The sequence below is a fragment of the Pseudonaja textilis genome, chromosome 16, assembly GCF_049901715.1.
Source record: "Pseudonaja textilis isolate UNSWEBS1 chromosome 16, rPseTex1.2, whole genome shotgun sequence".
Classification (NCBI taxonomy): domain Eukaryota; kingdom Metazoa; phylum Chordata; class Lepidosauria; order Squamata; family Elapidae; genus Pseudonaja; species Pseudonaja textilis.
The window spans coordinates 6,550,403-6,575,952 of record NC_142005.1 but is presented as its reverse complement, the minus strand read 5'-3'; the positions used below and the strand labels follow the sequence as shown (position 1 = coordinate 6,575,952).

The window sequence follows — 25,550 nt, the reverse complement described above, 5'->3', positions numbered from 1 at the left end:
AAGGAAAGAAGAGAGGGAGGGAAGGAAGGAAAAAAGAGAAGGAAGGAGGGAGAGAGGGAGGGAAGGAAGGAAAGAAGGGGGAGCTAAAGAAAGAAGGAAAGAAGAGAGGGAGGGGAGGGAAGGAAGGAAGGAAGGAAGGAAGGAAAAAAAAGAAGGAGGGAGAGGGAGGGAAGGAAGGAAGGAAAAAGAGAAGGAGGGAGAGAAAGAGGGAGAGAGGAAGGAAAGAAGGGGGAGCTAAAGAAAGAAGGAAAGAAGAGAGGAAGGGAAGGAAGGAAGGGGAAAAGAGAAGGAAAGAGGGAGAGAGGAGTTGAGAGGAAAGGAAGGAAAAGAGAAGGAGAGAGCAGAAGAAAGAAGGGAAGGGAGGGAGGAGAGAGGAAGGAAGGAAGGAAGGAAGGAAAGAAAGGGGAAGGAGGGAGCTAAAGAAAGAAGGAAAAAGAGAGGGAGGGAAGGAAGGAAGGGAAAAAGGGAAGGAAGGAGGGAGAGAGGAGTTGCGAGGGAAGGCAGAAAAAGAGAAGGAGAGAGCAGAAGAAGGAGGAAGGGAAGGGAGGAGAGGGGAAGGAAGAAAGGGAAGGGAAACAAGGGGACTCCTGCCCCGGGTTGCGGGCTGGGGGAAGAGCTCGGCTCACCTCGTCCCATTTCATGAACTTGCTGCCTTTGAGGAGGGTCTCCGGGACGCGGAGGGGCTCCAGCTGGAGCGCGTGCACCCCCGGGCGCGCCCCGGCCATGGCTGCGCGCTGCTGGCCCGGGACCGCCGCCGCCGCCGCCGCCGCCGCCGCCGCCTCCCCTCGCCTCTCGCCGCTTCTCGCCTCTCTCTCTTTCCCAGGGCCGGAGCCTCTGGAGGCAGCGAGGCGGAGACTGAGCGGGGGTGGGTCCGGGCCAGGGGAGGAGAAGCTTCAAGAGAGGCCGGGCCGGTTCCGTTCCACCCCCCCACCCCCGCCTTGCCGGAGTGGAGCGGAAGAATCCAAGCGGAGAGAAAGTTGGCCAACTTCGGAGCGCGCCGCGCCCGTTTTCCCACGGGGTGGCGGGACTGCAGGGCCCATCGTTCCCCGCCGGGAGGAGCTAGAAGCCGCCTCCCCATGGGCTCTAGGGGGAGGGGGCTTGGAGGAAGGACCTCGCAGCCGGGTATAGAGTGGGGGAGAGACGGATAAAAGCCGAGGGAGCGGGCAGAAAAGTTTACAAACTAAATTCTGGAGATGCGCAAAGACTCCTCCAGATCCAAAGAGAGCCAGGGGCTTACACCGCCTCAAAAAGGCAGAAACGTACAGCTACTCTTCGACTTATGACCAGAATTTGTTCTGGAAGGTCCCGTTGCAGAGCGAGGCAGTTGTTAAGTGAGTCACGTCTGATTTTACAGCATTTGTGTGTGTGTGTGTGTGTGTGTGCTATAGAGTTGATTGGTCACGTGGAATTTCCACTGGGATTCCGGCAAACCACTGGAAGACTTTTTTTCAAAATTTCATTCCTACTTCTGCAACTTTGCACGGGTCTGATTTTTTTTTTTTGCACGCTCTGCGTCTGGTTATTATTATTATTAATTTATTTTTTTTTGCAAGGTCTTGTTTACTTCCTTTTGGTTCCTGATGACATTCCCCGCCAACCCTCTATAAGTTCGAAAGTGAAGTTTAGCTTCTTCCTCCCTGAATCCAAGCCAAGTTGGCTTAATGCTCACAGGCTGTTAAATACCTTTGGCGAAAGCCAAAACAATCACTTGAGAGGTTTTCCCTGGGTTTTTCCTGGGAACTCCTAACTTTCCAAGCAACTACACGGCTTGACATCTTTTAAAGATGTCAAGCCGTGTAGTTGCTTGGAAAGTTAGGAGTTCCCAGGAATATATATATATATGGAAAACCTCTCAAGAGATTGTTTTGGCTTTCGCCACACTTATTATTTAACAGCCTGTGAGCATTAAGCCAACTATGAAAGATGTCAAGCCGTGTGGTTGCCTGGAAAGTTAGGAGTTCCCAGGAAAAACCCAAGGACAACCTCTCAAGAGATTTATATATATATAAATAATATATATAAAAGTGAAATGCCACTCATGCAACATCACAAAAACTCCAGCACCATAAAGCCTACAAACTTGACATTTGGCACGTAGGTTCCTCTTGGCTTCTAGGGGCTCACTAAAAAAGGATTTTTCCAAATGACCCTCAGAGCATTTAGAGTATTTCCTATATTATTATTATTATTAACATGCTCTGATGCTAAGGAGTTCTAGTCCTCACCTGAAAAGAAATCTCTTCCAAATACAAAACACAAGCAGACGAGAGGAGTTGCAGTTTCAGAGCACTGAGCAACTTTAGTACAGAACAGTTGAGCTAAGCCACGCCCAGGCTCCTTGCTGTCTCCTCCTTACTCACACAGCAAATACTCCTTCAGTTTCCAAGCAGCCCTCAACTCTCTCACACGCCGACAGGACGCTAGCCAGATGAATACCGATGGATGTTGGTAGGCAAAAGGCACAATTTTTATTTCCTTATTTTCGTCCCCCCAAACTAAGCCTGACCACATGGTTTTGTAGCGAAGCACGGGGATCGAGCTAGTTTCTAATAATTTTTAAGGTTTTAAACTTCGCGCGAACAGGTCTCATAAATACAGACTTACAGTTGAGTGGCCGTTTGAAGTTACAACGGGATTGCGGGGGGAGGAAAGAACTCGGGACCACTTTTCACGCTTACGATCGTTTGCAGGTCGTGCGATCAAACTTCAGAAGCCTGGCCACTGACTCATATTTACGACGGGGGGCAGGGCCTCCCCCAGGGTGACGTGATTGCAACCTTCTGACAAGCCAAATCAAGGGGGGGTGGGGGAAGCCAGATTTGCTTAACAACCAGGTTACTCGCTTGAACGACCGTGGGGATTCGCTTCACAAAACCGTGGCAAGGAAAAGTCGTCATGCGGGGGCACGATCCACTTGACTATCTCTCTTAGCAACAGAAAGGCCGGGCTCCGTTGTAAGTCAAGGACGACCGGTACGGTGGTGTTGGAAGTTAAAAACTCACCCCTCTCCTAGGAAAAATGAAATTTGGGGGGATATACTAAAAAAGGCAGAATATTTCCCCTAAAAAGAAAAGTAGAAACTCAGAAAGAGGCAGAAACTCAGGCCCCTCTCACCTTTGCTAATGGACTAGTACTCTGGCCTAGGCCAGTCTATTTTACATAACAAAGATCTACTCCAGGTAGAGCCATAATAGGAATTGCCTAAACCCCCTTTCATTACATCATCCTCATCATCATCCAGCAAGGCTCAACCAAGCCTGGGACTCAAAAGACAACCTACAGAGTTGTCCCTGCGTGGCCCCATGGGAGTCTGACAACCAATCAGAATACAAGCCCAAATTCAAATCCCAACAGGGACTTCTCAGCAGCATCTCTGCCTTTTTCCTTCTTTCTTCACCCAAGCCAGGTGATCCTGCCCACCATTAAACCACCTTTTCCAAGCAGCCTCCATGTTTCCAGTGTCTTTCTGGAACTGAACCCCGAAGGCTATTGAGGCTACTTATTTCTCCATCCATCGGCGAAGCTCTTGGTTTGAAGGTGACTAATGAGGGCTAGCCGCTTGCTCAATCGCTCAAACCTTGCAACAGAGGAGAAGGTGAAAGCCACAGAGGCCGGCTGAGGCTTCTGAAAGAGCTGCTAGCTGGGATTCTGGAGCTGGGTTTGCCTCGCTTTTCTGGCACCCCTAAAAAGGATTCCCCTCCTCCACCCCCCCACCCCACCCGCTCTTGTGTGACTCGCTACTACGCACAAAACTACCCCTGCAGGGCCTGGAGTGTTGTCAACCTTGGAGGGTTTCCCTTCATTTGGCGGAGTGAATCAAAGCCTCTGGCAGAATTGTCAGGAACCAAAACAGGGAGTCCTCGGCTTACGACAGCAATTGGGAACAGAATTTCTTGTGGATAAGTGAGGCAGCTGTTCGCCGAGTTGCGCCCGATCTCAGGACCTTTTTCGTCGTGGTCGTTAAACGAATCACTGTGGCCATTAAGCAAATCCCGTGGTCGTTAACAGGAAGGATGGGACTGTAAATTCTTTTTTTTTTTTTTTATATGTTGTAACTTTGGTCGCTAAACTGTTCGTCGTTAAGTCAAGGGACTCCCTTGCACCAACTAACTCAAGGTTTGTTAAGCTTGCAGTACCGCCTTTGAACCACTTGGGGTGCCCAAGCGGAGGATGATGGGAAAGCCACGACGGCGCCCTCTACTGGTGAAAAAGTGTGTCTGAAGAAGCTGATTTGAAGCTGAAGCTGCCCTGGCAGTTTCCCCCCAGGGAATAGAACACACATAATACAGCAATTCAGGGTGGATTTCTTTACAACAAGGAGTAAAGGACTCCTTGTCTCTGGGGAAACAAAGCCTCACTCTCCCCTCCCCCCCCAATCTTTCGGGGGAGAGGCCATTTTTATTTCAATGAGGTCTTGCAAATAGTGTGTAGATGGTTTTATTCCCCTGTTGCCTGGAGGGGTTGTCAATTCCTAAAGGGTTGCTCTTTTTAAAAAAGGGAAAAAGAACAGGAAGTTTCTTTCTTTCTTTCTTTCTTTCTTTCTTTCTTTCTTTCTTTCTTTCTTTCTTTCTTTCTCTTTCTTTCTTTCTTTTTCTCCTTCCTTCCTTACCCACTCCTTCTCTTTCCTTCCTTCCTTCATCCCTTCCTTCTCCCTGTCCTTTTTTTGTCTTCTTTTCTTCCTCCTTTCTTCTTCCTTCTTTCCTTTCATCTTCTTACTTTCCCTTTCCTTTCATCTTCCTGTTCCCACTCCCTTTCCTTCCTTCTTTCCCTTCTTTTTTTCTTCATCTTCTTACTTTATCTTTGCTTTCATCTTCCTTTTTCCCTTCCCTTCCTTCTTTCTCTTCTTTCTTTTTCTTTCTTTCTTCATCTTCTTACTTTATTTTTTTCTCCTCCTTCCTTTTCCCACCTTCCTTCTTTCCCTCCCTTCTTTTTCTTTCTTTCTTTCTTTCTTTCTTTCTTTCTTTCTTTCTTTCTTTCTTTCTTTCTTTCTTTTTCTCTCTCTCTCCCCCTCCCTCCCTCTCTCTCTTTGAGAAGGTGCCTGTGATGTTTTGCAGGTAACACCAGATGTCGAGTTGGAAAAGGATAGGAAACAAATATTGTTTAAAACCTGCCTGCTTTTGAGCAAAGCGTCCATCCATCGCATACCTGCTGTGGGTGGGCATTTTGTATCACTGACCCCACACTTTTTAAAATAACAACTTACAATTTTGGAGCTGAAACCGGGAGTCGGAGTGAGCCAGATTCTGGGTGAAGAAAGTGAAAGGTCTTCCCTCAATTTCCTGTCTTCTGCTTGTGGCAGGGGATGATGGAACCTGCCATTTCACCGGGCTACAAGCTGCAAAGTTGCAGAAAACACAGGAAAAGCTTCAAAAATATCCTGGAAAGAGATCAATGCACTAAGCACACAGCCCCAACCCCTGTATGTATGTATGTATGTATGTATGTATGTATGTATGCATGCGCGTGTGAATGTGTGTGTGTGTGTGTACACATACACACACCCCTGGCTGGAGTGTGATTAGAACTTGGACAAGGGACCACAAGGAGATCATGTGACTATTGAATAGAGACCGAAGTAACAGAAATTGCAGGGCCGGGGAAGCATTTCGGAATCATTGCCAAGAACATCACCCGGATGCAGCCATAAGTCGCCAGCTCAAATCAAACAAGACTAAACATTTTAAAATTAAATTGCCTTAAAATTAAATGGAGTTTTGGCTCACTCGGTAGCTTGTCTTGGCCCTGCCCATTCCGGTTTATTGCATCAGATTTTGCACATAAATCTTGTTTCAATTATGGACGTTTTCGTTTAGATGCTTGTTGCGCCCGTAGGCCAGAGAAGGAACAACGGATGGAAACTGATCAAGGAGAGATTCAACCTGGAAATAAGGAGAAACTTTCTGCCCTCGGAAGTTGTGGGAGCGCCATCACTTGAGACTTTCAAGAAGAGATTGGACTGCCATTTGTCAGAAATGGTGTAGGGTCTCCCACTTGGGCAAGGGGTTGGACTAGATGACCTACAAGGTCCCTTCCAACTCTGATTATCTGTTAAATCTGATTGAGACATGCCCCTTTATTTCAACTCTACCCCAAAACTTTCCTCGAAAACACCCGTTCGCTTTCTGTTTTGCAAGTTTGGATTTTCAGACAAACCCCGGAATGTCAATCCCCCCCAAAATGTTTTTGAGAAGGGGTGATGGGTGGGTGGGTGAGGACCCTGTAAATGACCTCTTGGATGTTTCTCCCTCAAAGTAGACACCACATTCCTTAATATTTTTTTTTAAATATAAACAAGGGTTCTTTAACTCCCACAATAGTGCTTGGGCAATATTTCAGAATTTGACTCCTTTTATGGTGAAAAACTTTGCAGTAGGTCCCGAAATCCAAGTTTTATAAACGGGGGAGTTTATTTTAAGATGGCAATGTTTGCGCCCACAACTCCCTTTCCTTTCCTTTCCTTTCCTTTCCTTTCCTTTCCTTTCCTTTCCTTTCCTTCCTTCCTTCCTTCCTTTTCTCCCCTATCTTCTTCCTCCCTCTCGATCTCCTTCCTTCCTTCCTTCCTTTTCTCCCCTATCTTCTTCCTCCCTCTCGATTTCCTTTCCTTTCCTTTCCTTTCCTTTCCTTTCCTTTCCTTTCCTTTCCTTTCCTTTCCTTTCTTCCTTCCAATCTTTTCTTCTCAATCTTTTCCTTCCTTTTTCCTCCCTCATCTTTGTCCTACATTCCCTCCCCTTTCTTTCCCTTCTCTCCTTCCCTCCCTTCCCTATCTTTCCCTCCCTCCTTTCCTTCTTCCTTCCTTCCCTTTTTCCTTCCTTCCTTCCCTCCCTCCCTACTTCCTTCCTTCTTTCTCTATCTTTTCCTTCCTTCCTTCCTTCCCTATCTTCTTAATGTTTTCCCCCTTCCTTCCTTCCCTGCCTCTCTCCCTCCTCTTCATTTCCTTCCTTCTTCCTTCTTCTTTCCTTCCCTCCCTCCCTTCCAAAATCCCTGCATCCCCACCACCCAATTCCCAGGGGAAACCAGAATTGAAATAAACAGGAGGCTGGAATTGGAGGCTCTGCATATCATCCCGGAATAGATCCCCAAACTCTGCCAAGTTTAAAAGAAGCATATTGGGTGGGGGGAAAAACCCCCCACAAATTATCCCAAAATCGAACGCCCGCAGTGGCTTCGTTCACTTTTGCTTCCTGCAAAACTGGGTGGCGACGTTGAACGCAAGTGATACCATTTGTCAGGTGGGTTGGTATTATAAAACGGACAAAAGTAAACGCCGTGTGAAAGTTGGGAGGCGAAAAGCCAACGGGATGCTGCAAATTGTGACGCGCTCGTATGGCAGGTTTTTTTTCCTCGCAGAAAAAGGACACGGGTGCAAAGGAATTACAGGTAGTCCTTGCATTAGGACTTCAGTTGAGCCCAGAGTTTCTCTTGCTAAGCGAAACAGGCAAGCTGAAGCCAGATCATAAAATGGCGACGTATCACTTTAGTGACCGAGTTGCCGGTCCCCTTGGATGTCACTAAACGAGGACTCCCCGTAATGCAATATGGAAAGTTGGGTTTGTTGCGAAACTCGCTTGTTTGTGGCTCCGTGTGTGCAAGCAACCCAGCCTGCCGGGGGGAATGCTCTGATGTCCTCGCCGACCTGGGAAAAGGGGTGAATTCAGTAACCCGGGTCAAGAGGGTTGTGTGTGAATGCACCTGCGTTTCCCTCTTTGGGTTGTGAGGTTCTTTTTTTTTTTTTTTCGTTTTGGACACCTGTGGATGTCATTTGTCCTGGGAAGATCGCGCCATCTTGTGGAGGGTGTGCAGAACTACACTCGGACTAAGAAACTTGGATCCAGGTTATTGTTTTAACCACAGCCGGGTGGAGGAATTTACAAATCAAGAATAAATTTTTTTAAAAAAATTAAAAACTATGAATCAAGAGTCATTGTTGGTGAAGGAAAAGAAAACCAAGGAGTTATATAATCAACTTAAATGGTCCTCCTCTTCCTCCTCTTTTCCTCCTATCATTCTTCTTCTTCCTTCCTCCTTCTCTCCCCTCCTCCTCCTCCTCTTTACTCTTCTCTTCTTCCTCTTCTCCTTCTTTCTGCAAACCCCACCCCCTTCTAGCACTGATGCTGTTACCTAGTTGGGTCATGAAATGTCTTCAGGAAAACCTCCCAAGTTTAGAGAGCACCAAGGACCCTCCACCATCCTCCTCTTCCTCCTCCCCATCTCCACAATCCCCATTACCTTCAGGCACTGATGCTGTTACCTAGTTGGGTTATGAAATGTCTGCAAGAAAACCACCAAGCTCAGAAAGTACTCCTTCTCTTCCAACCCTACTCTCTTCTAGCACTGATGATGTTACCTAGTTGGGTCATGAAACGGCTGCAGGAAAACCATCAAGCTCAGAGAACACTGAGGACCCCACAGTTCCAGTCCTCCTCCTCCTCCTCCTCCTCCTCCTCCTCCTCCTCCTCCTCCTCCTCCCTGCAACCCCATTTCCTCCTGGCACTGATAATGTTTCTTAGTTGGGTAATGAAACGTCTGCAAGAAAACCCACCAAGCTCAGAGAACACCAAGGACCTCATAATTGTTTCTCCTCCTCCCCGCAAAGCCCTCTCCCTTCTACCACTGATGCTGTTCCCTAGTTGGGTCATGAAACGTCCTCAGGAAAACCACCCAGCTCAGAGACCACCAAGGACCCCCCACCATCTTATCAAAGTCATCCTATCTCCTTTTTCCAAACTTCGAAGAAAGCAGCGCTCCTCCTTTCCACAAGGAAGAGAGAGCGCTACTCAAAAGGGCGAAGGATCCTTCCAGATCGAAATCTCTTTTGATAAGATGTTCACAACGTCTTTCGCCAGCAGACGCTGAACCTGCAAAAGGCAACCACGCTTAAGTTTCGTCGCTGGCTTTGGAATCTGACTATCAGCCAACCCCAGGTTTATCTGTTTGCTGGCTGGGGTCTCTACAGCAAGTCCTCGACTTCCGACCACAATCAGAACCAGAACTTGCGCTGTCAAGTAACCCCGTTGAGTGGGTCACACCCAATTTTGTGACATTTTGGGGGCAACGTGAAGGGTTCCACTGCGGTTGTTAAGTCAATCACATGGTCCATAAGCAGATCGGGCTTCCTCCATTAACTCTGCTTGACTCTGTGATGCTGCAAAACCGTCTTAAATTATGCCAACTGCCAAGCGCCAAATTTCATGGGACTGGGGACTGGGGATGCTGCAACGGTTGTAAGTGTGAGGACTGGCCATAAGTCACTTTTTCCACTGCCATTATATCTTTGAACCGTCATTAAATGAAAAGACGGAAAAAGAAAGGAAGGAGAAGAGAGAAAGGGAGGGAAGGAAGGAAATAGAGGGAGGGAGGAAAAGGTAGGAAAAGAAAGAAGAAAAAAAGGAAGGAAGGAGAAGAGAGGGAGGGAGGATGGGGAAGGAAGGGAGGAGGAGGGAGGATGGGGACAGAATGGAAGAGGAGGGAGGGAGGATGGGGAAGGAAGGATAGAAGGGAGGAAGGGAGGAAGGAAGGAAGGAGGGAGGGAGGATGGGGAAGGAAGGATGGAAGGAGGATGGGGAAGGAAGGATGGAAGGAGGATGGAGGGAGGATGGGGAAGGAACAGAGGAGGAGGGAAGGAGGATGGGGAAGGAAGGAAGGAAGGAAGGAAGGAGAAGGGAGGGAGGATGGGGAAGGAAGGAAGGAAAAGAAAGAAGAAAAAAGGAAGGAAGGAAGGAAGGTTCTGCATGCTCAAAGATACCTTCATCTTTGTCTTAACTCAAGCTATGCCTCTTAATCAACACAAGCATCTAACAAGAAAATCCAAATCAGATAATAGGATTTGAAGATCCGTGCAGAGCGATGCCCAAGGCTTTCCCCAGAATTCTCCCTTGGGACAAGAGAGCAGGAAGTCTGGCTTTATTGAGGGGCTCGTGGATTTACTCCCCTTTTCCAAAAACCGGCAAATTACAGTCTCTGGATTTCATGGGTGGATCTCCTTTGTCCTTTCCAACAAATCTCCCCTATGTGATTTCTCAGTGGAGCCAGAAGAGGGAAGACGTGAGCTGAGCTTGTGTCTGCGCTCCTATTAGTGCCTTTAATCAGACTATTTTCTGATGTTCTCTTTTTCTTTTGTCCCTTCCTTCCTTCTTTCCTTCCATCCTTCCTTCCTTCTTTCTTTTCCTTCCTTCTTCCTCCCTCCCTCTTTCCTTCCTTCTCCTTCCTTTCTTTTCCTTTCCTTTTTCCTTCCAACCTTCCTTCCTTCTTTCTTTCCCTTCCTTCTTCCTCCCTCCCTCTTTCCTTCCTTCCCTCCTTCCTTCTCCTTCCTTTCTTTTCCTTTCCTTTTTCCTTCCTTCTTCCTTCCATCCTTCCTTCCTTCCTTCCCTCTTTCCTTCTCCTTCCTTTCTTTTCCTTTCCTTTTTCCTTCCTTCTTCCTTCCATCCTTCCTTCCTTCTTTCCTTTCTTTTCCTTCCTTCTTCCTCCCTCCCTCTTTCCTTCCTTCTCCTTCCTTTCTTTTCCTTTCCTTTTTCCTTCCAACCTTCCTTCCTTCTTTCTTTCCCTTCCTTCTTCCTCCCTCCCTCTTTCCTTCCTTCCCTCCTTCCTTCCTCCTTCCTTTCTTTTCCTTTCCTTTTTCCTTCCTTCTTCCTTCCATCCTTCCTTCCTTCCTTCCCTCTTTCCTTCTCCTTCCTTTCTTTTCCTTTCCTTTTTCCTTCCTTCTTCCTTCCATCCTTCCTTCCTTCTTTCCTTTCTTTTCCTTCCTTCTTCCTCCCTCCCTCTTTCCTTCCTTCCTTCCTTCCTTCCTTCTTTTTTTTCCTTTCCTTTCCTTTCCTTCCTTCCTTCTTCTTTCCTGTCTTTTTCTTTCGTTCCTCTTCTTCTCTTCCTTCCTTCCTCATTTCCTTCCATTTTTTCCTTCCTTCTTCCTCCCTCCCTCCTCTTGTATTTTCTTTTTCTTTCATTCCTCTTTTCCTTCATTTCCTTCCTTCCTCTTTCTCTCTCTCTTCCTTCCTTCTTTCTCTCTCTTTTTTTTATTTAATGACTGTTCGAAGAGGCAGAGGCTGGCAGGGGCTGCTTTCAAGGCAAACCAACTGATTTGGAGAGTGAATGAATGAACGAATGAATGGGTCATTCAAGGAATAGATGTGCTAGAATAAAATTGTTGCTTTCCAAGAACAATTGTTTTTCTTTCTGAGAAAAACTTAAGGTCTGTAATAAGCAAGTTGAGAGAGTTGACAAAGAGATACACACATATACAATGCATACACAGAGGACGCATATGCATATATTGTCTACACTGTGATTTGTTTCATTCTGTTTATTGGACAAGGGTGGACAAACCATTTGTCTGGGATGGAATAAGGACACCTGGGTTGGACTAGAAGATCTCCAAGGTCCCTTGCTTTACCCTTCATATCAGGGCGTCTCCAAACGCGGCAACTTTAAGATCTGGGGACTTTGTTTCCCAGAATTCCCCAGCCAGCACAAAGAATTCTGGGAGTTGAAGTCCACAAGTCTTAAAAGTCGCCACGTTTGGAGAGCACTGCTTTATACAAATGTCCTCCGCACGAATATTGCAAGGATAAACTGGAGAGGGGACATTTGGCCCGATTTACGAAATCAAGTTTCTAGAAGTGAGGGATCAACTCTACGGAGAAGCGCCCTTTTCTAGAAGGCCATTCCCAGAATCAAAATCTTGGAAAATTCCAGACAACAGAATGCTGGCAATTACTGTGGAATTTTACTCAGGCTCATAACAAGAATCTTCCCCCTGTAGATCTGAGATTAGGGAAAAATAATCACAGGGCACATGGTTATTAGGATGGTGGGGGTTTGGGGGGTGGGGGGAAATTAGGAAGGGTAATTTGTCAGTTTGGGTAGGTGACCAGATCTGGGCTACAGATGTTTGGCTATGATACAGCTGGGGGGGTAATCCATCCACAATCTCCAGCCTCTAAATGCGGATATTGGTCGAAGAATTCAAATAGAAAAGGGAAGGAAGGAAGGAAGGAAGGAAGGAAGGAAGGAAGGAAAAGTCAGGAAGGGAAGGAGGAAGAGAGAAAAGCCAGGAGGGAAGGAAGGAAGGAAAAGGGAGGAAGGGATGGATGGGAAGAGAAGAAAAGAAGGCAGGAAAAAGAGGGAGGGAGAACAGAGGGAAGGGAAGGAGGGTGCAGAGAGAGAAGGAAGGAGAGAGGGAAGAAAGGAGAAAAGGAAAGGAAGGGAAAGAAAAGAGGAAGTAAGGAATGGGAGGGAGGAGGCAGGGAATGAAAGAGGGAGGGAGGGAGGAACGGATGGGAAAAGAGAGAAGGAAGGAAGGAAGGAAAGAAGGAAGGGGAGGGAGGGAGGAGAGACAGAAAGAAGGGAAGAAAGAAAGGAAAGGAAACTTTTCTGCTAAGTTTAAGCAAGAAACATCTTGCTTTTTTTGCATCTGTCTCCAAAGGGGAGGCCTTCCCCTTTTCCTAGGATTTCTCCAAGCCCCCACCCACCCCAAAAACCCCTTCTCATTTCACAGCAGGACTGGTTCTGGAGCAGAGCAGCCGAAAGTCTGACTCAGCGCAGCTGCTCCGACTTTTCTTCTCCTTGGCAGGAAGTGGCTGAATCGAGCTTCTATTGGGGCCCAGCCACGTGACCCCCCTCTCTTCTTCCACGCCCCCCCCTTCCCTTGCAAGGATCCTGTATCTTAAAGCCATAGAAATCTCTCTTTGGGACTGTCACACAATAGGCCATTTTTCTGCAAGCACTGGCGGCTGCTGCTGCTCCTTCTTCTTCTTCTTCTTCTCCTCCTCTTCCTCCTCCTCCTTTCTTCTTCTTCTTCTTCTTCTCCTTCTCCTCCTCTTCCTCCTTCTCCTTTCTTCTTCTTCTCCCTTCTTCTTCTTCTTCTTCTTCTTCTTCTTCTTCTTCTTCTTCCTTCTCCTCCTCTTCCTCCTTCTCCTTCTCCTCCTTTCTTCTTCTTCTTCTTCTCCTCCTCCTTCTCCTCCTTCTCCTTTCTTCTTCTTCTTCTTCTTCTTCTTCTTCTTCTTCTTCTTCTTCTTCTTCTTCTTCTTATTATTATTATTATTATTATTATTATTATTATTATTATTATTATTATTATTACTACTACTACTACTACTACTACTACTACTACTACTACTACTACTACTATTATTATGTTCCCGGGAAAAAGTGTCCTGTTTGCATGTTGTGACTTTGTAAACAATTGACCACAGATTCTATTTTTCTTAATACCTGCTTAATTTTTTTTTCTTATTGGGGGGCTGAATTCTCTACTTTTTAAGGGATAAAGCCACATAAACCCTAAAAAATAGCATTTTTTTTTCTCTCTTGCCCTTTCTGCTCCTGCTGCAAACGTCTTTTGCAAAACAGAAAGGTGTTAGCAGAAGGGGAGGGGAGGACTTTTTATTATGGAAATAAAAAAGCAAGGGTAAATTTATTTCTAAGGAATAAATAAAATTATTTCCAAGGAGTAAATGCTGGGATTTCTCTCTCACTCCCCAACTTCCTGGCCGTTTTCTCCCTACCGATCCCGTCATCAACCTCAGAGGCAATCCAAGCAACTCAAACCTTAAATTTGCCTTTAATTTAGGTAAGTCAATTCACTCTCGCTTTTTGTTTACTTTTCCTTTGGATTTAGAGTCACTGAGGTGAGATGGGCGTCAGAGATTTTTATTAAACAACATTAACGGAACCGGGTAAAGGCAAAGCAATGGCAAAGTAGAAGGGACTTGTCTAAAGACAAGACACGAAGTAGAAGCCGCTTTTTAATCGTGATCAGTTAATGAATTCCAGTGAGGGACGTCCCAGGCCGAGGCTATTTTCCTTGTTGCGTTTTTGCCGTTAAAACTTTGAGTTCTGTCTCACCTCGCTGGACAATGGCCTTGCTTAGCAACGGAAATTCTGCTCCCAACTGTGGTCGTAAGTCGAGGAGTATCCGTAGCACTATCTACGTTTTGGTACAGATATAGGTTGCACGTATAATTAAGGTCAGGCTGCTTTATAAGAATGTAAGGTATGAGATGCTCAGGTCGCTGCTGGACAGCAGATTCGTATAGGAGCTTAACTCACCTGAAGAACCTACTGTTTTATAGGATATGGCTTGATCACAGCTCTGCTGAGTCCCCCGTCTGATATACATGTGAATTTATAAATAAAATTCACCCAGGCTGGCAGGGCTCGTGAGAGGCCTGCTTTTTAAAATATCAGGGTAGGAGGATACTCAAACAAGTCCTGCCACTACTCAGCTGATCACTTAGGTTAGGTGAGTTTTGGGAAATGTTTGGAAACATTTCAGGGGGGGGAGGAAAGAGGAAGAAGAAGGGGGAAGAGAAGAAAAGAAAGGAGGAAAGGAGAAGGAAGAGGAAGGGGAGAAGGGGAAGAGGAAGAGGAGGAAGAATGAGAGGAAGAGAAGGAAGAAAGAAGAGGAAGGAGGAAAAAAAGAATAAAGAGAAAGAGGCAGAAGAGAAAGGAGGAGGAAAAGGAAGATAAGAAGAAAGAGATGAAGGAAGAGGGGAAGGAAGAGGAGGAGGAAGGAGAGGGAAAAGGAAGGGGAATGGGAGAAAGAGAAGAAGACAGAGGGGAAGAAGGAGAGGAAGAGGAGGAGGGGGAGGGGAAAGAAAGAATAGGAAATGAAGAAGTAGACGGAGGAGAGGAGGGGGAAGGGGAAGAGGAAAAGGAAGGAAAATGGGAGAAAGAGAGGAAGAAGAAGACTGAGGGGAAGAAGAAGTGGAAGAAGAGGAAGAACAGGAGGAAGAAGAAGAGGAAGAAGGAGAGGAAGAGGGGGAGGAGGAAAAGGAAGAAGAAGAGGAGGAGGAAGAGGAAGAAGGGGAAGAAGAAGAGGAAGACGAGGAAGAAGAAGAAGAGGAAGACGAGGAAGAAGAAGAGGAAGAGGAAAAGGAAGAAGAAGAGGAGAAAGAGAGGAAGAAGAAGACTGAGGGGAAGAAGAAGAGGAAGAGGAGGAAGAGGAGGAAGATGAAGAAGAAGGAGAGGAAGAGGGGGGAGGGAGAGGAAGAAGAGGAGGAGGAAGAAGAGGAGGAAGAAGGAGAAAGAGAGGAAGAAGAAGACTGAGGGGAGGAAGAAGAGGAAGAGGAGGAAGAGGAGGAAGATGAGGAGGAGGAGAAGAAGAAGAGGAAGAGGGGGAGGAGGAAGAGGAGGAAGAACATCCCCTCCTCATCCTCAGAATTCCGCCAGAAAAGGAAGCCACCTCGGGGTGGGGCGGCGGCGTAAGGTGCGAAGAACAATCGGGCTCGTGGAAGGCACGAGCGGGGGGCGGCGGGGGGGAGAGTGGGGGGCACGGCCACGCCCTTCCCTTCCCTTCCCTTCCTGGGACGGGGAGGGGAGCGATTTCCTGCGCGGGGAGGCCGCCGTCGCGACGGGACAAAGCTGGGAGGGGAAAGCGAGAGCGGGCCCTTTAAGGGGGCGGGTGGGGGTGCGGAGAGGCAGGAGACGGAGCCAGAGACACCGGCGGCGGCGGCGGCGGCGGCGGACGCGGCATCGGGACAAAGAGCACCGGGATCGGGATCAGCCGAGACCCGGAGCGCCGCCCATCCCTCTTCCCGAGAGAGAGAGAGGGGAGAGAAAGAGAGAGGAGGAAAAAAAGAAAGGAAGGAAGGAAGGAGCCGGCGGGGGAGGGCTTCCCGTTCGCCTTGCACGTGGGGAAGCGGCCGGGGGAGACCGAGCCGCGCCCTCCGCTCCGCCAGCCGGCTGGGCTCCCCCCCGCTCTCCGCTCCCCGCTCGCCCCACGTGCCGCGCGGACTCCGGCCGGGAACAAAAGAGGCGCGCCTGGCCGGCCGTCTCGGGGGCTGCGCCGCTGCCGCTGCTGCTCCTCCGCTGGCGGATGGCGGCTCCCTGCAGCCCGGAGAGCGGCGCGCCGGGGGATCGGCCCCGCGTCTACTTCCAGAGCCCCCCGGCGGGGGCCGGAGGGGAAGCGGGCCCCGACGACGACGAGGGCCCGGTCCGGCGCCAGGGACGGGTGACGGTGAAATACGACCGCAAGGAGCTGCGGAAGCGGCTGCACTTGGAGGAGTGGATCCTGGAACAGCTGACCGTCCTCTACGACTGCCAGGTGGGCGCGGGAGGAAGGGAGAGAGAAAGAGAGAGAGAGAGAGAAGGAAGGCAAAGAGGGAGAAGAAAGGAAGAGAGAAAGAGGGATGGAAGGAAGAGAGAGAGAGAGAGAGAAGGAAGGCAAAGGGGGAAGAAAGGAAAAGAGAAGGAGGGATGGAAGGAAAAGAGAGAGAGAGAGAGAGAAGGAAGGCAAAGGGGGAAGAAAGGAAGAGAGAAAGAGGGATGGAAGGAAGAGAGAGAGAGAGAGAGAAGGAAGGCAAAGGGGGAAGAAAGGAAAAGAGAAGGAGGGATGGAAGGAAAAGAGAGAGAGAGAGAGAGAGAAGGAAGGCAAAGGGGGAAGAAAGGAAGAGAGAAAGAGGGATGGAAGGAAGAGAGAGAGAGAGAGAGAAGGAAGGCAAAGGGGGAAGAAAGGAAAAGAGAAGGAGGGATGGAAGGAAAAGAGAGAGGAGGCAAAGAGGGAGAAGAAAGGAAAAGAGAAAGAGGGATGGGAGGAAAAGAGAGAGAAGGAAGGCAAAGGGGGAAGAAAAGGAAAAGAAGGAGGGATGGAAGGAAAAGAGAGAGAGAGAGAACGAAGGCAAAGAGGGAGAAGAAAGGAAAAGAGAAAGAGGGATGGAAGGAAGAGAGAGAGAGAAGGAAGGCAAAGGGGGAAGAAAGGAAAAGAGAAGGAGGGAAGGAAAAGGGAAGGGAGGGAGGGAGGAAAGGGGAAAGAGGGAAGGAAAGAAAAGAGGAAGGAAGAAAAAAGGGGGAAGGAAGGAAAAGAGAAAGAAAAGAGGGAAGGGAGGGAAAGAGAAAAGGGAGGAAAAGAGAAAGAGGGAAGGGAGGGGAAGAGAGAAGGGAGGGAAAGGGAAAGAGAGGGAAGGAAAAGAGAGAGGGAAGGGAGAAAAAGAGAGGAACAGAGAAAGGGAGGTGGGGAGGAAGGATCAATCTAGGGTTTGCCCAGCAAAGGGGGTGACTCAAGGCTGGCTAGTCAGAGGAAGAAGGGCTGTCCGGTGAACTCCGCCCAGTTTTCCCGAGGTGAAGCCCCCATCGCTTCTTCCTGGATTCCGGACCCTCCCCTCATCCTAGCGCCCTTTGAACACCGTCCAGATCCTAAGGCAGCCCCGGTGCCATCCCAACTTTTCCTCCCTTAAACTTCCTCCTGTAAGCGTCTCCCACCACCCCATAAGGCGGGACCAGTGGGCGACCTCTTGACCCAGAGCCAGCAAGGAGGCACCTATGTCTGGCTACCTGCGGGGTGGACCCGCCCACCCCCGGCCAGCGATCGGAGGAGCTGCTGCAAGGGAGCAATTAAACTAGTTCTGTCCCAAACCCAACTTGGGGTCTTGAGGGTGGTTTGCTCCCCAAAAGGAGAACCAGGAAACCCCCTTCCTCGCCCTTGCAATTTGGCCTGTTTTAAGACAGGGGTCTCTTCCCCGTTGTGGTCACACACACACACCCCCGGCTACCCTGACCCAGAAACCTGGTGACCTCAGATCTGATGGGAGGGGGCAGCTTGCACCCCACTGAATGAAGCTGGGAATTTTGGGGGCGCAGTCCTGGCACATTGCGGAGCCTTTCTCCGGTTGCCAAACCGGGTTATAAGGCAACCCTCCCACTCGCCAGTTCCCACGGCCGCCGATCGCCCGGGGGGGCAGGATCTCCCATTCCTGAAGAGGTGGCTCAGAGGGAAGGTCATTGGAGGTCACTGGCATCCCAGCCCTTTGGGTGGCACGGAAAAACTTTGGCTCGGGGGGTGGGTGGGTGGGGTGTCTCAAACAGGTGGGAAAAACTTTTGCGTGGGGGGGTCTCAAACGTGCAGGGAAAACTGCATGGGGGTCTCAGAGAGGTGAGAAAAACTTTGCACGGGTCTCAAACGGCTGGGAAAAAACTTTGCACGGGGGTCTCACGTGCCCATGTGAATCAGAGTTTTTTTAAAAAACTCCAATTGTATAACGTGTCATGGGTTCGGTTTTGGGTGGGGGAGGATGCCCCTAATGTTGCCCGTCCTAGCAGCTGGCACGCGGCCTCAGAAATCCTGCGGCCTCTCTCTTCCGTGTGTGTGTGTGTGTGTATTTGTGTGTGTGTGTGTGTCACAAGATTGGGCAGGAGTTGATTTTTCTCCGTCTTGGCAATGTGGCTGTCCCCACCTGGCAGCTTTCGAACCCGGCTTTCTCAATGTGGGTCACAATAGCAGGATCGGCTTTCAGGGCCTCCCGTCTGTCTCTCTCTCTCTCGTGTCGGGTGGGCACTTTGGCAAATGCTAGAAGGCACCTGCTAACCAGCGTAGGTTTTTTTTTTTGGAGGGGTGGGTGGGTGGGGGGAAAGGACTGAGAGAGCTGGAAACGGGCCCTTATGTATGCTCGATTTTCCAGTTTTGCAATTTCTGGTGGCAAGCTGTTCCACTGGTAAATTATTCTCAATTGTTAGGAAATTTCTCTCCTTGATTAGTTTCCATCCGGTGCTTCTGGTCCTGCCTTTAGGGGCTTTGGAGAATAGCTTGACTCCCTCTTCTTTGGGGCAGCCCCTCAAATATTGGAAGACCGAAATCGTGTCCACCCCAAGTCCTTCTTTTCGTTAAACTAGACATCCCCGATTCTTGCAACTGTCCTTCGTAGGTTTTACCCTCCGGTCCTCTAATCCTCTTTGTTGTTCTTCTCTGGACTTTTTCTTCAAGAGTGTCAACATCTTTTTTTCCTATCGTGGCGACCGAAACTGGGTGTGATATTCCAAGCGTGGTATTATTACCAAGGCACTATAAAGCGGTATTAACGCTTCACGTGATCTCTGATTCTTATCTCTCTGTTACTGCAGCCGCCTGCTCTTGGCTTTCTTTTTTGAGCAGCTGCAAACTCTAGTTGACCATTAGCTAAAAGAAGTCATAAAGGGCAGCCTTGAAAAAGGGAGGCCAACCCCAGTTTGGAAAAAAGAAAGTTTGCTCCTTTTTCCACCCGTGCCCGAGTGAAATCTCACTTTTTCCTTTGTTTACGAAGGTTGCATGTCTGAATGGGGCAAAAAAACGAAGCGGTAGGGTGGGTGGGTTTGATGGGTTAAGGGCCGTTTCACAGGACATACAATAGAGAGCGTGTGGTGACCCAAAGGGACGTGGCACAAAAGCAACCAAGTCACAAAAGTAGGTAAAAGTCCCTTTAATTCCTCCAACTTGGCCCGCAATGTCCAGTTATCGTCGGCTGGAGAAAATAATCTCCCAAGAAGAGTTTTTAAAGGGAAGAAATTTAGTCCGAACTCAAAGTATATATAAATTATAAATAAAAACCAACACAAACCACGCTGCAGCAATTAGCGAGACAGGGCAGGATAAGGAATTGCAGAACACAAAAGATCATGAAACACATACAGTTGCGAGGACGCCAGAACCCGGATAGGACACGACAAACCGAGATAATGCACGCTTTGCTTCCAGCAAGGTTCTGTGCACTGACACCCTCTTTATCCTGTTTTCCCATTAGCTGCAGCTAATGAAGGGAATCAGGGCCTTTTTCTCCCCCGTAACCCATGTTGCTCCCTTCTCCGTTCCTCCCTGTGTGCTCTAGGATGAAGAGGGGTGGGCCTGGGTCTTCCTCTGAATGCCCAGCCGGACTTTGCCCTTCCCCAGTTTCCTCCACAGCCACCTGAGCCACACCCCCACTCCCTGTCAGCTGTTCCGCCTCCCCCTCTGAATCAGACTCCAACAGGGGCATGAGACAGCAAGTGTTTTAAGGTAGTCCTTAACTTACAACAGTTCATTTTGGGATCGTTGGAAGTTGCAAAATGGGACTTAGGGCGGTTGTTTTTTTTATTTTTTCCATAATTACAATCTTTGCAGCGTCTCCAACGCTCCCATGATCAAAATTTGACCGTTTTGACAACTGACTCACATTTATGATGCTGGCAGTGTCCCAGGTCACGTCCCTTTTTGTGACCTGCTCGACAGCAAATGGGGAAGCCGGTTTCACTTAACAACCACATTGACTACGGCGGTTCCCTTAACAACGGCGGCAAGAAAGATCGTAAAACGGGACGAAACTGGCTTCAGAGGTTTTTGTTGTTGTTTTTTTCAGCCAGCAACAAGAAATTTGGGGCTGAGTGGCGGTCGTTAAGTCGAGGACTAGCTGTGCCAATTTTAAAGACAGGGAAGGGGGGGATTCAGGCCTGCCTATGTTTGCGGGCAAATGGGTGACCTTTGGGGAAGGATTTAAAAGAGGGAGGGAAAAAAAATAAAACCCAATATGAAGGTGAAAGCTTCTTTTCCTAAATAGCTGATGTGCATGAGGACAGGCATTAAAAAGCAATTTAAGTGACCATCAAAAGACAGTAACGGCCTGCCGGAAGGATGATGTCCTTTTAAAGATCAATTTTTTATCAAATTGGCCTGATTAATTTATAGGGCTGGTGCTGTGCAGGTGAAGGTGAAGAAGGTCTTAAGTGCAGGATTGATGTCTTCTATAGGGGTTGAGAGGACAGTTTCCATTATCCTTTTAACTGGGGATGATGGGAAATGTTCTCCCGGATCACCTAAGTCACCTTCCTTCCTCTTAGGAGCGGGGTTTCTCAAGGGGAGCAACTTTTAAGCTGGGTGGACTTCAACTCCCAGAATTCCCCCAGCCAGCCTACTTTAAGAGAGAGAGAGAGAGGTGGCCTCCCAGCACCGTGATGGCTGGGGAATTCTGGGAGCTGAAGCCCACCCAGCTTAAAAGTGAAGGAATGCTGGTTGCTGGACAGGACTTGGAGCAGCGTTAAGGCTGGGTTTAAAAATAGGGTTTTGCTCTGTGTGCAAGAGGAGAGAGCTAGCTTAGCGATAAAAAAAAAATTAAAAAAATTAAACCTTTCCGTGGAAGGTTTAGAAATGAGCACAGAATGATTCCATTTGGCACCCTCGATGGATCCTATATCTCAGAGAGCGAAGGGAGGGAGGCCAGCAAGTTGGCAGAGATTTACAGAGAAGAACATGGGAGTTCAGGTCCGGGAAACTGGGATGCAACCCCCAAAACGGCCCTCCTTCTGATGGGGGGGGCAGGCAGAATGAAAGGTAGCTTGCTCCTTCCTTCCTTCCTTCCTCCCTTCCTCCCTTCACTTCTCTTTCCCGTCCTTCCCTCCTGTCTCCAACTTTCCTTTCTCTTATCCGACTTTCCCTCCCTCTCCAATTTGTCTTCCTTCTCTTTTCCTTCCTTCCTTCCAATTTTTTCCTTCCTTTCCTTGTTTCTATTCTTCCCTTCCTCCAATCTTCCTCCCTCTCTCTCTCCAACTTTCCTTTTTCTTTTGTCTTTCCTTCCCTCTACCATTTTCTTTCCTTCCTTTCTCTTTTCCTCCCCTTTCCAATTCTTCCTTTCCTTCCTTCTATTCTTCCCCTCCTCCAATTTTCCTCCCTCTTCTCTCCAACTTTCCCTTTTCTTTTGTCTTTCCTTCCCTCTACCATTTTCTTTCCTTCCTTCCTTTCTCTTTTCCTCCCCTTTCCAATTCTTCCTTTCCTTCCTTTCCTTGTTTCTATTCTTCCCTTCCTCCAATCTTCCTCCCTCCCTCCTCTCTCTCTCCAACTTTCCTTTTTCTTTTCTCTTTCCTTCCCATTCTTCCTTTCCTTGTTTCCATTCTGCCTCCTTCCCAAATTTCTTTTTTTTTCACCCTTTCCTTCCTTCGTCTTTTCTACCATTCCCCTGCTCTCTTTTCTCCCTTTTCTCTTTCCTTTCTTCCCTCCCTTGGATGTCTTTGCAGGACATCCCAATGGGGCTGAAATAATGGCTGGGCCTTTATGCCACAAACAGGAAGATGCACAGAATGATCCTATCTGCAAAATACTCTGTTTTTTTTGGGGGGGGGGAGGTGGGGAGGGTCGGCCCTGAACCCCTTTCTCAACAAGGGAGAGATTTAAATTGCAGGGGGGCGGGGAGAGGTTCCCCCAAGGTGCCAGACTTGAGTACAAAGAGCATCTGAAGTCTTCACAAGGGGTAGGAATCTGGCTTGGATTGGCAAGGCGATGTGTTCCCACCCTTTGCTCCCCTCCGTTAGCAATCTCTCCCAATTTACTGATCCCAGCAAGAGGAATAAGGCGTAAAACATTTTTCCTTGCAGGAAGAAGAAATCCCTGAATTAGAAATAGATGTGGATGAACTGTTGGACATGGAGAGCGACGAATCGCGGAGCGCCAGGGTGAAGGTAAAAAAAAAAAAAGGACGAGAAGAGAAGCGTCTCTTTTGCACACACAGGGACACACAAGTTACAAGAGGGGCTTGAAACAGGGTGTGCATGTGTGTGTCTCGCCGTCTCTACACAAGAGTCACAAAAAGACCTTGAAAGGTGTGCATGTCCCGCTGCCTCTACTCAAAAGTTACTGGAAGGTTGTACACGTGTGTCTCATCGCCTCTGCCCAAAAGTTACCGGAAGGGATGTGCGCGTGTGGGTTTTGTTGCCACTAACCCCAGGGCCGTAACAAGACCCTCCGAAACGGCCCAAAAGCAAGGCGTGCAAGCCCCAGCTGTGATACGCCGGCTTAGCCAAAAGAACCGTAATTCAAATAAAGAGGGTTTTTAAGAAATCACAGCTCTCCACCCCTAAGGCTTGGCTGGAGATCTAAGATGACAAGCTTTAAAAATAAGCAAATTTTTCTGTTGTTGTTTTTTTCACCCCGTTGCAGGAACTTCTGGTCGATTGCTACAAGCCCACAGAGGTAGGTCTTTATTTCAAAAAATATATATATATATATATATTTTCTGCAGCCAGCTTATTGGCAGTGGCCAGTTTCTCTTCCCCATTGTCCCTCCTCTTAAACTCCCCAGAGAGGGTGCTAGTCCTTCCTCTCTTTCCCAGCAGCTGCAAAACAGCTGCTGCCTCCCTCTCTGTGGGGTTTGCGGCCCCCCCAACACCTGTTAGGGGAGGAGGACTGGTTCTCCCCCCCCCCCCACACCCTCACTTCCTTTTCTGGCGCCTTTTCCCAAGCCTGGCCTCCTGAAACGGCAGGGGGAGGGTGGAACAGGTTGTAAGGCAAAGCAGGGACAGCTTCACTGTGGTGCAAACACACACACAAACACAGCACGCACCGCAACGGGCGAGAAGTGGCTGATCCCAGAGGTGGGTTTTCCGGCGCAGTTTTCCAGACTGAGCAGATGTGCCAAAATGAAGGTTGCTTTACCTGGGCCAGCCTTTCCCCCCCCCCTCTCTCTAGACACTACCCAGCTAAGTATCGTGGGCTGTTCCCCCCCCCCCACAATTTGGGGATAGACTGCGCCTGTTCAAAGAGGTTTGGCTTTACAGTCCCAGCTCAAGCAGCGCTAAAGGCTTGGTTTAAGGTCTTTTTAAGCTAGGAGGTGTGTTTCTCAGTCTTGGCCACTTTTAAGAGGGGTGGACTTCAACTCCCAGAATTCCCCAGCCAGCAAGGGGAATGCAAGTCCACCCATCTTAAAGCCTGCTTGGCTGGGGAGTTCTGGGAGTTGAAGTCCATTCAAATTAAAGCACGAGGAATTCTGGGATTCGAAGTCTAGATATCTTAAAACATATTGCCTGGGGAAATCTGGGAGTTGTAAAAAGCCTGCTGGTTTAGAGAATTTGGGGAGTCAAAAGTCTGTCTTAAAGCGTGCTACCTAGGGAATTCTGGGAGTTGAAGTCCATCCACCGTAAGCCATTCTAACTGAGGATTTCTGGGAGTTGAAGTCCACCCATCTTAAAGCATGAGGAATTCTGGGACCTGGAGTCTAGCCATCTTAAATCATGCCAGCTGGTTAGTTCTGGGAGTCAAAGTCCACCCATCTTAAAGCATCCTGGCTGGGGAATTCTGGGAGTTGAAGTCCAAACATCCTGGCTGGGCAATTCTGGGAGTTGAAGTCCAAACATCCTGGCTGGGCAATTCTGGGAGTTGAAGTCCAAACATCCTGGCTGGGCAATTCTGGGAGTTGTAGGTCCACCGCTCTTAAAAGTTGCCAAAGGTTGAGAATCCTTGCTACGGACACTACTACGCAGGGGAGTAAACTTTTACTCTGAGCCTTTTTTCCCCACCTCCTTTCTTACCTCCCAGGTTTTCGTGGCCGACTTGCTAGACAAGATCCGAGGGATGCAGAAACTAAGCACCCCGCAGAAGAAGTGACCTCCGGAGTTGTGGGCGGCCGTGCTGCGTGGCCCCAGCCATTCGGGGCCCGTGTGTCGCTGAAATGTGGGCAGTGCTGGGTTTCAGGGAAGGGGGGGCGCTTTCACAGGGCTGAGGAGGGGGAAGGAATCGGTTGGTTTCCCCTCCTCCCGAACCATCACAAAAAGAGGAAGATTTGGGGGGGATGCTCTGATAATCAGAATAATTTGATCGCCTTTTAGCAATATCTCTCTGCAGCTGCCTCCCCCGTCCCTGTTCCCCGCCCCCAAAAAATCTGTCCTGGCTCCGTGCCAGTGTGTTTGTGTGTGCAAAGGGTGGGTGGGTGGGCATTTGTTCTCAAAGAGGAGGGAGGGAAGAAAGAGAGTAGGATCTTAAAATGAGATTCGGACTGGGCAGGGAGGGGAAAGTATCTGGATTTGTGGGGGGGAAGGACCATTTTGTTTTTGTTTTTAATTATTGTGTTTTTATATAAATTTAATAAAGACGCTTTGAGAAGAAGGCAGCCTGGTTTTTGCAATGGGGGCAGAGGGAGAAGGGTGTGGATGAGAAAGTTTTTTGGGTGGGGGGGGTGAATTACACTGAGGTCTCCCTCAACTTCACCGAAATATGTTAAATTTCTTTAATTAAAAAAAAAAAAGCATTTTTAATCCTCTTGTTTAGTGACCCATTTCAAGGTAGAAGTCCACAAGTCTTAAAAATAAAAAGTTACTACGGTTAGACAACGCTGGTTTTGCACAATTGTCGCTTGTGGCCTGTCTTTCCCAGACACGATGAGGAGACTCAAAAGGCCGGTGGGTGTTTGGTTAAGGACATATCTGGCAGAATCCTGCCGTAGAAACACATAGAAGTTCGGGACGGTGCAGCTTTCCTGCAGCAAAATATATTTTTGCTCGCTGGAAATTGTTGGGTGGGGGGAAGAACCCCAGGATGGATAGCTAGCTAGCTATTCCAGGATTCGTTGGTTTGGCCACACGTCTCTCTCCTCTTTAAGCTATTCTGGCTGGGGAAATCAAGCCCGGCTGGCTGTTTTGCCTTGCAGAATTAAGACTTGGAAGGGGCCTTTGGAGGTCGTCTAGTCCAACCCGCTGCCTAAGCAGGAGACCCTGGCACCATTCAGGACAAAAATGACTGTCCGATCTCTCCTTAAAAATCTCAGCTAGGGAGGTGCGGGGTGTGGGGGGGAGGAGAAGAGGAACTCTGGTTAGCCCCCTCATCTCCCCCTGCTAAAAAAAAAATAAGTGGCTTCAAGCCGCTTCTAATTAGAGGCGAAAAAACAGAGACAGAAGGCAGCGGCCAGGCCCCTAGCGAGAGCAACGCCTTTGCCTCAATTGTCCCAATGGAGCTGTAGTTAGAGCAGCCTCCCCCACCCGGTCGGTGGTAACTCATCAAGGAAGGAATGCTTTGCAAGGCCTGGAGCTAATCCCAGCATCCTCGGGTTTCCGGCCTTAAGTCACCGCTGAGCAAAAGC

At 48.6% G+C, this 25,550-nt stretch overlaps 2 protein-coding genes across 2 annotated transcripts in view; one reads left to right on the top strand and one right to left on the bottom strand.

The window, feature by feature from the left end:
• PLCB3 (phospholipase C beta 3) overlaps window positions 1-833 on the bottom strand; it is a 52,613-nt gene extending 51,780 nt beyond the window's left edge. The window contains exon 1 of the mRNA XM_087913881.1: window positions 627-833. Coding sequence (XP_087770007.1) covers window positions 627-725 — 99 coding nt within the window. The 5' untranslated portion in view covers window positions 726-833. The remainder of the gene's footprint in view (window positions 1-626) is intronic.
• Window positions 834-15,409: 14,576 nt separating this feature from the next.
• On the top strand, window positions 15,410-24,575 carry PPP1R14B (protein phosphatase 1 regulatory inhibitor subunit 14B). The gene is made up of 4 exons (XM_087913880.1): window positions 15,410-16,036; window positions 22,078-22,161; window positions 22,640-22,672; window positions 24,014-24,575. Exons 1-4 carry the CDS (start codon window positions 15,809-15,811, stop codon window positions 24,080-24,082), a joined length of 414 nt encoding a protein of 137 aa, XP_087770006.1. The 5' UTR covers window positions 15,410-15,808; the 3' UTR covers window positions 24,083-24,575.
• The last annotated feature ends 975 nt before the right edge of the window (window positions 24,576-25,550 follow it).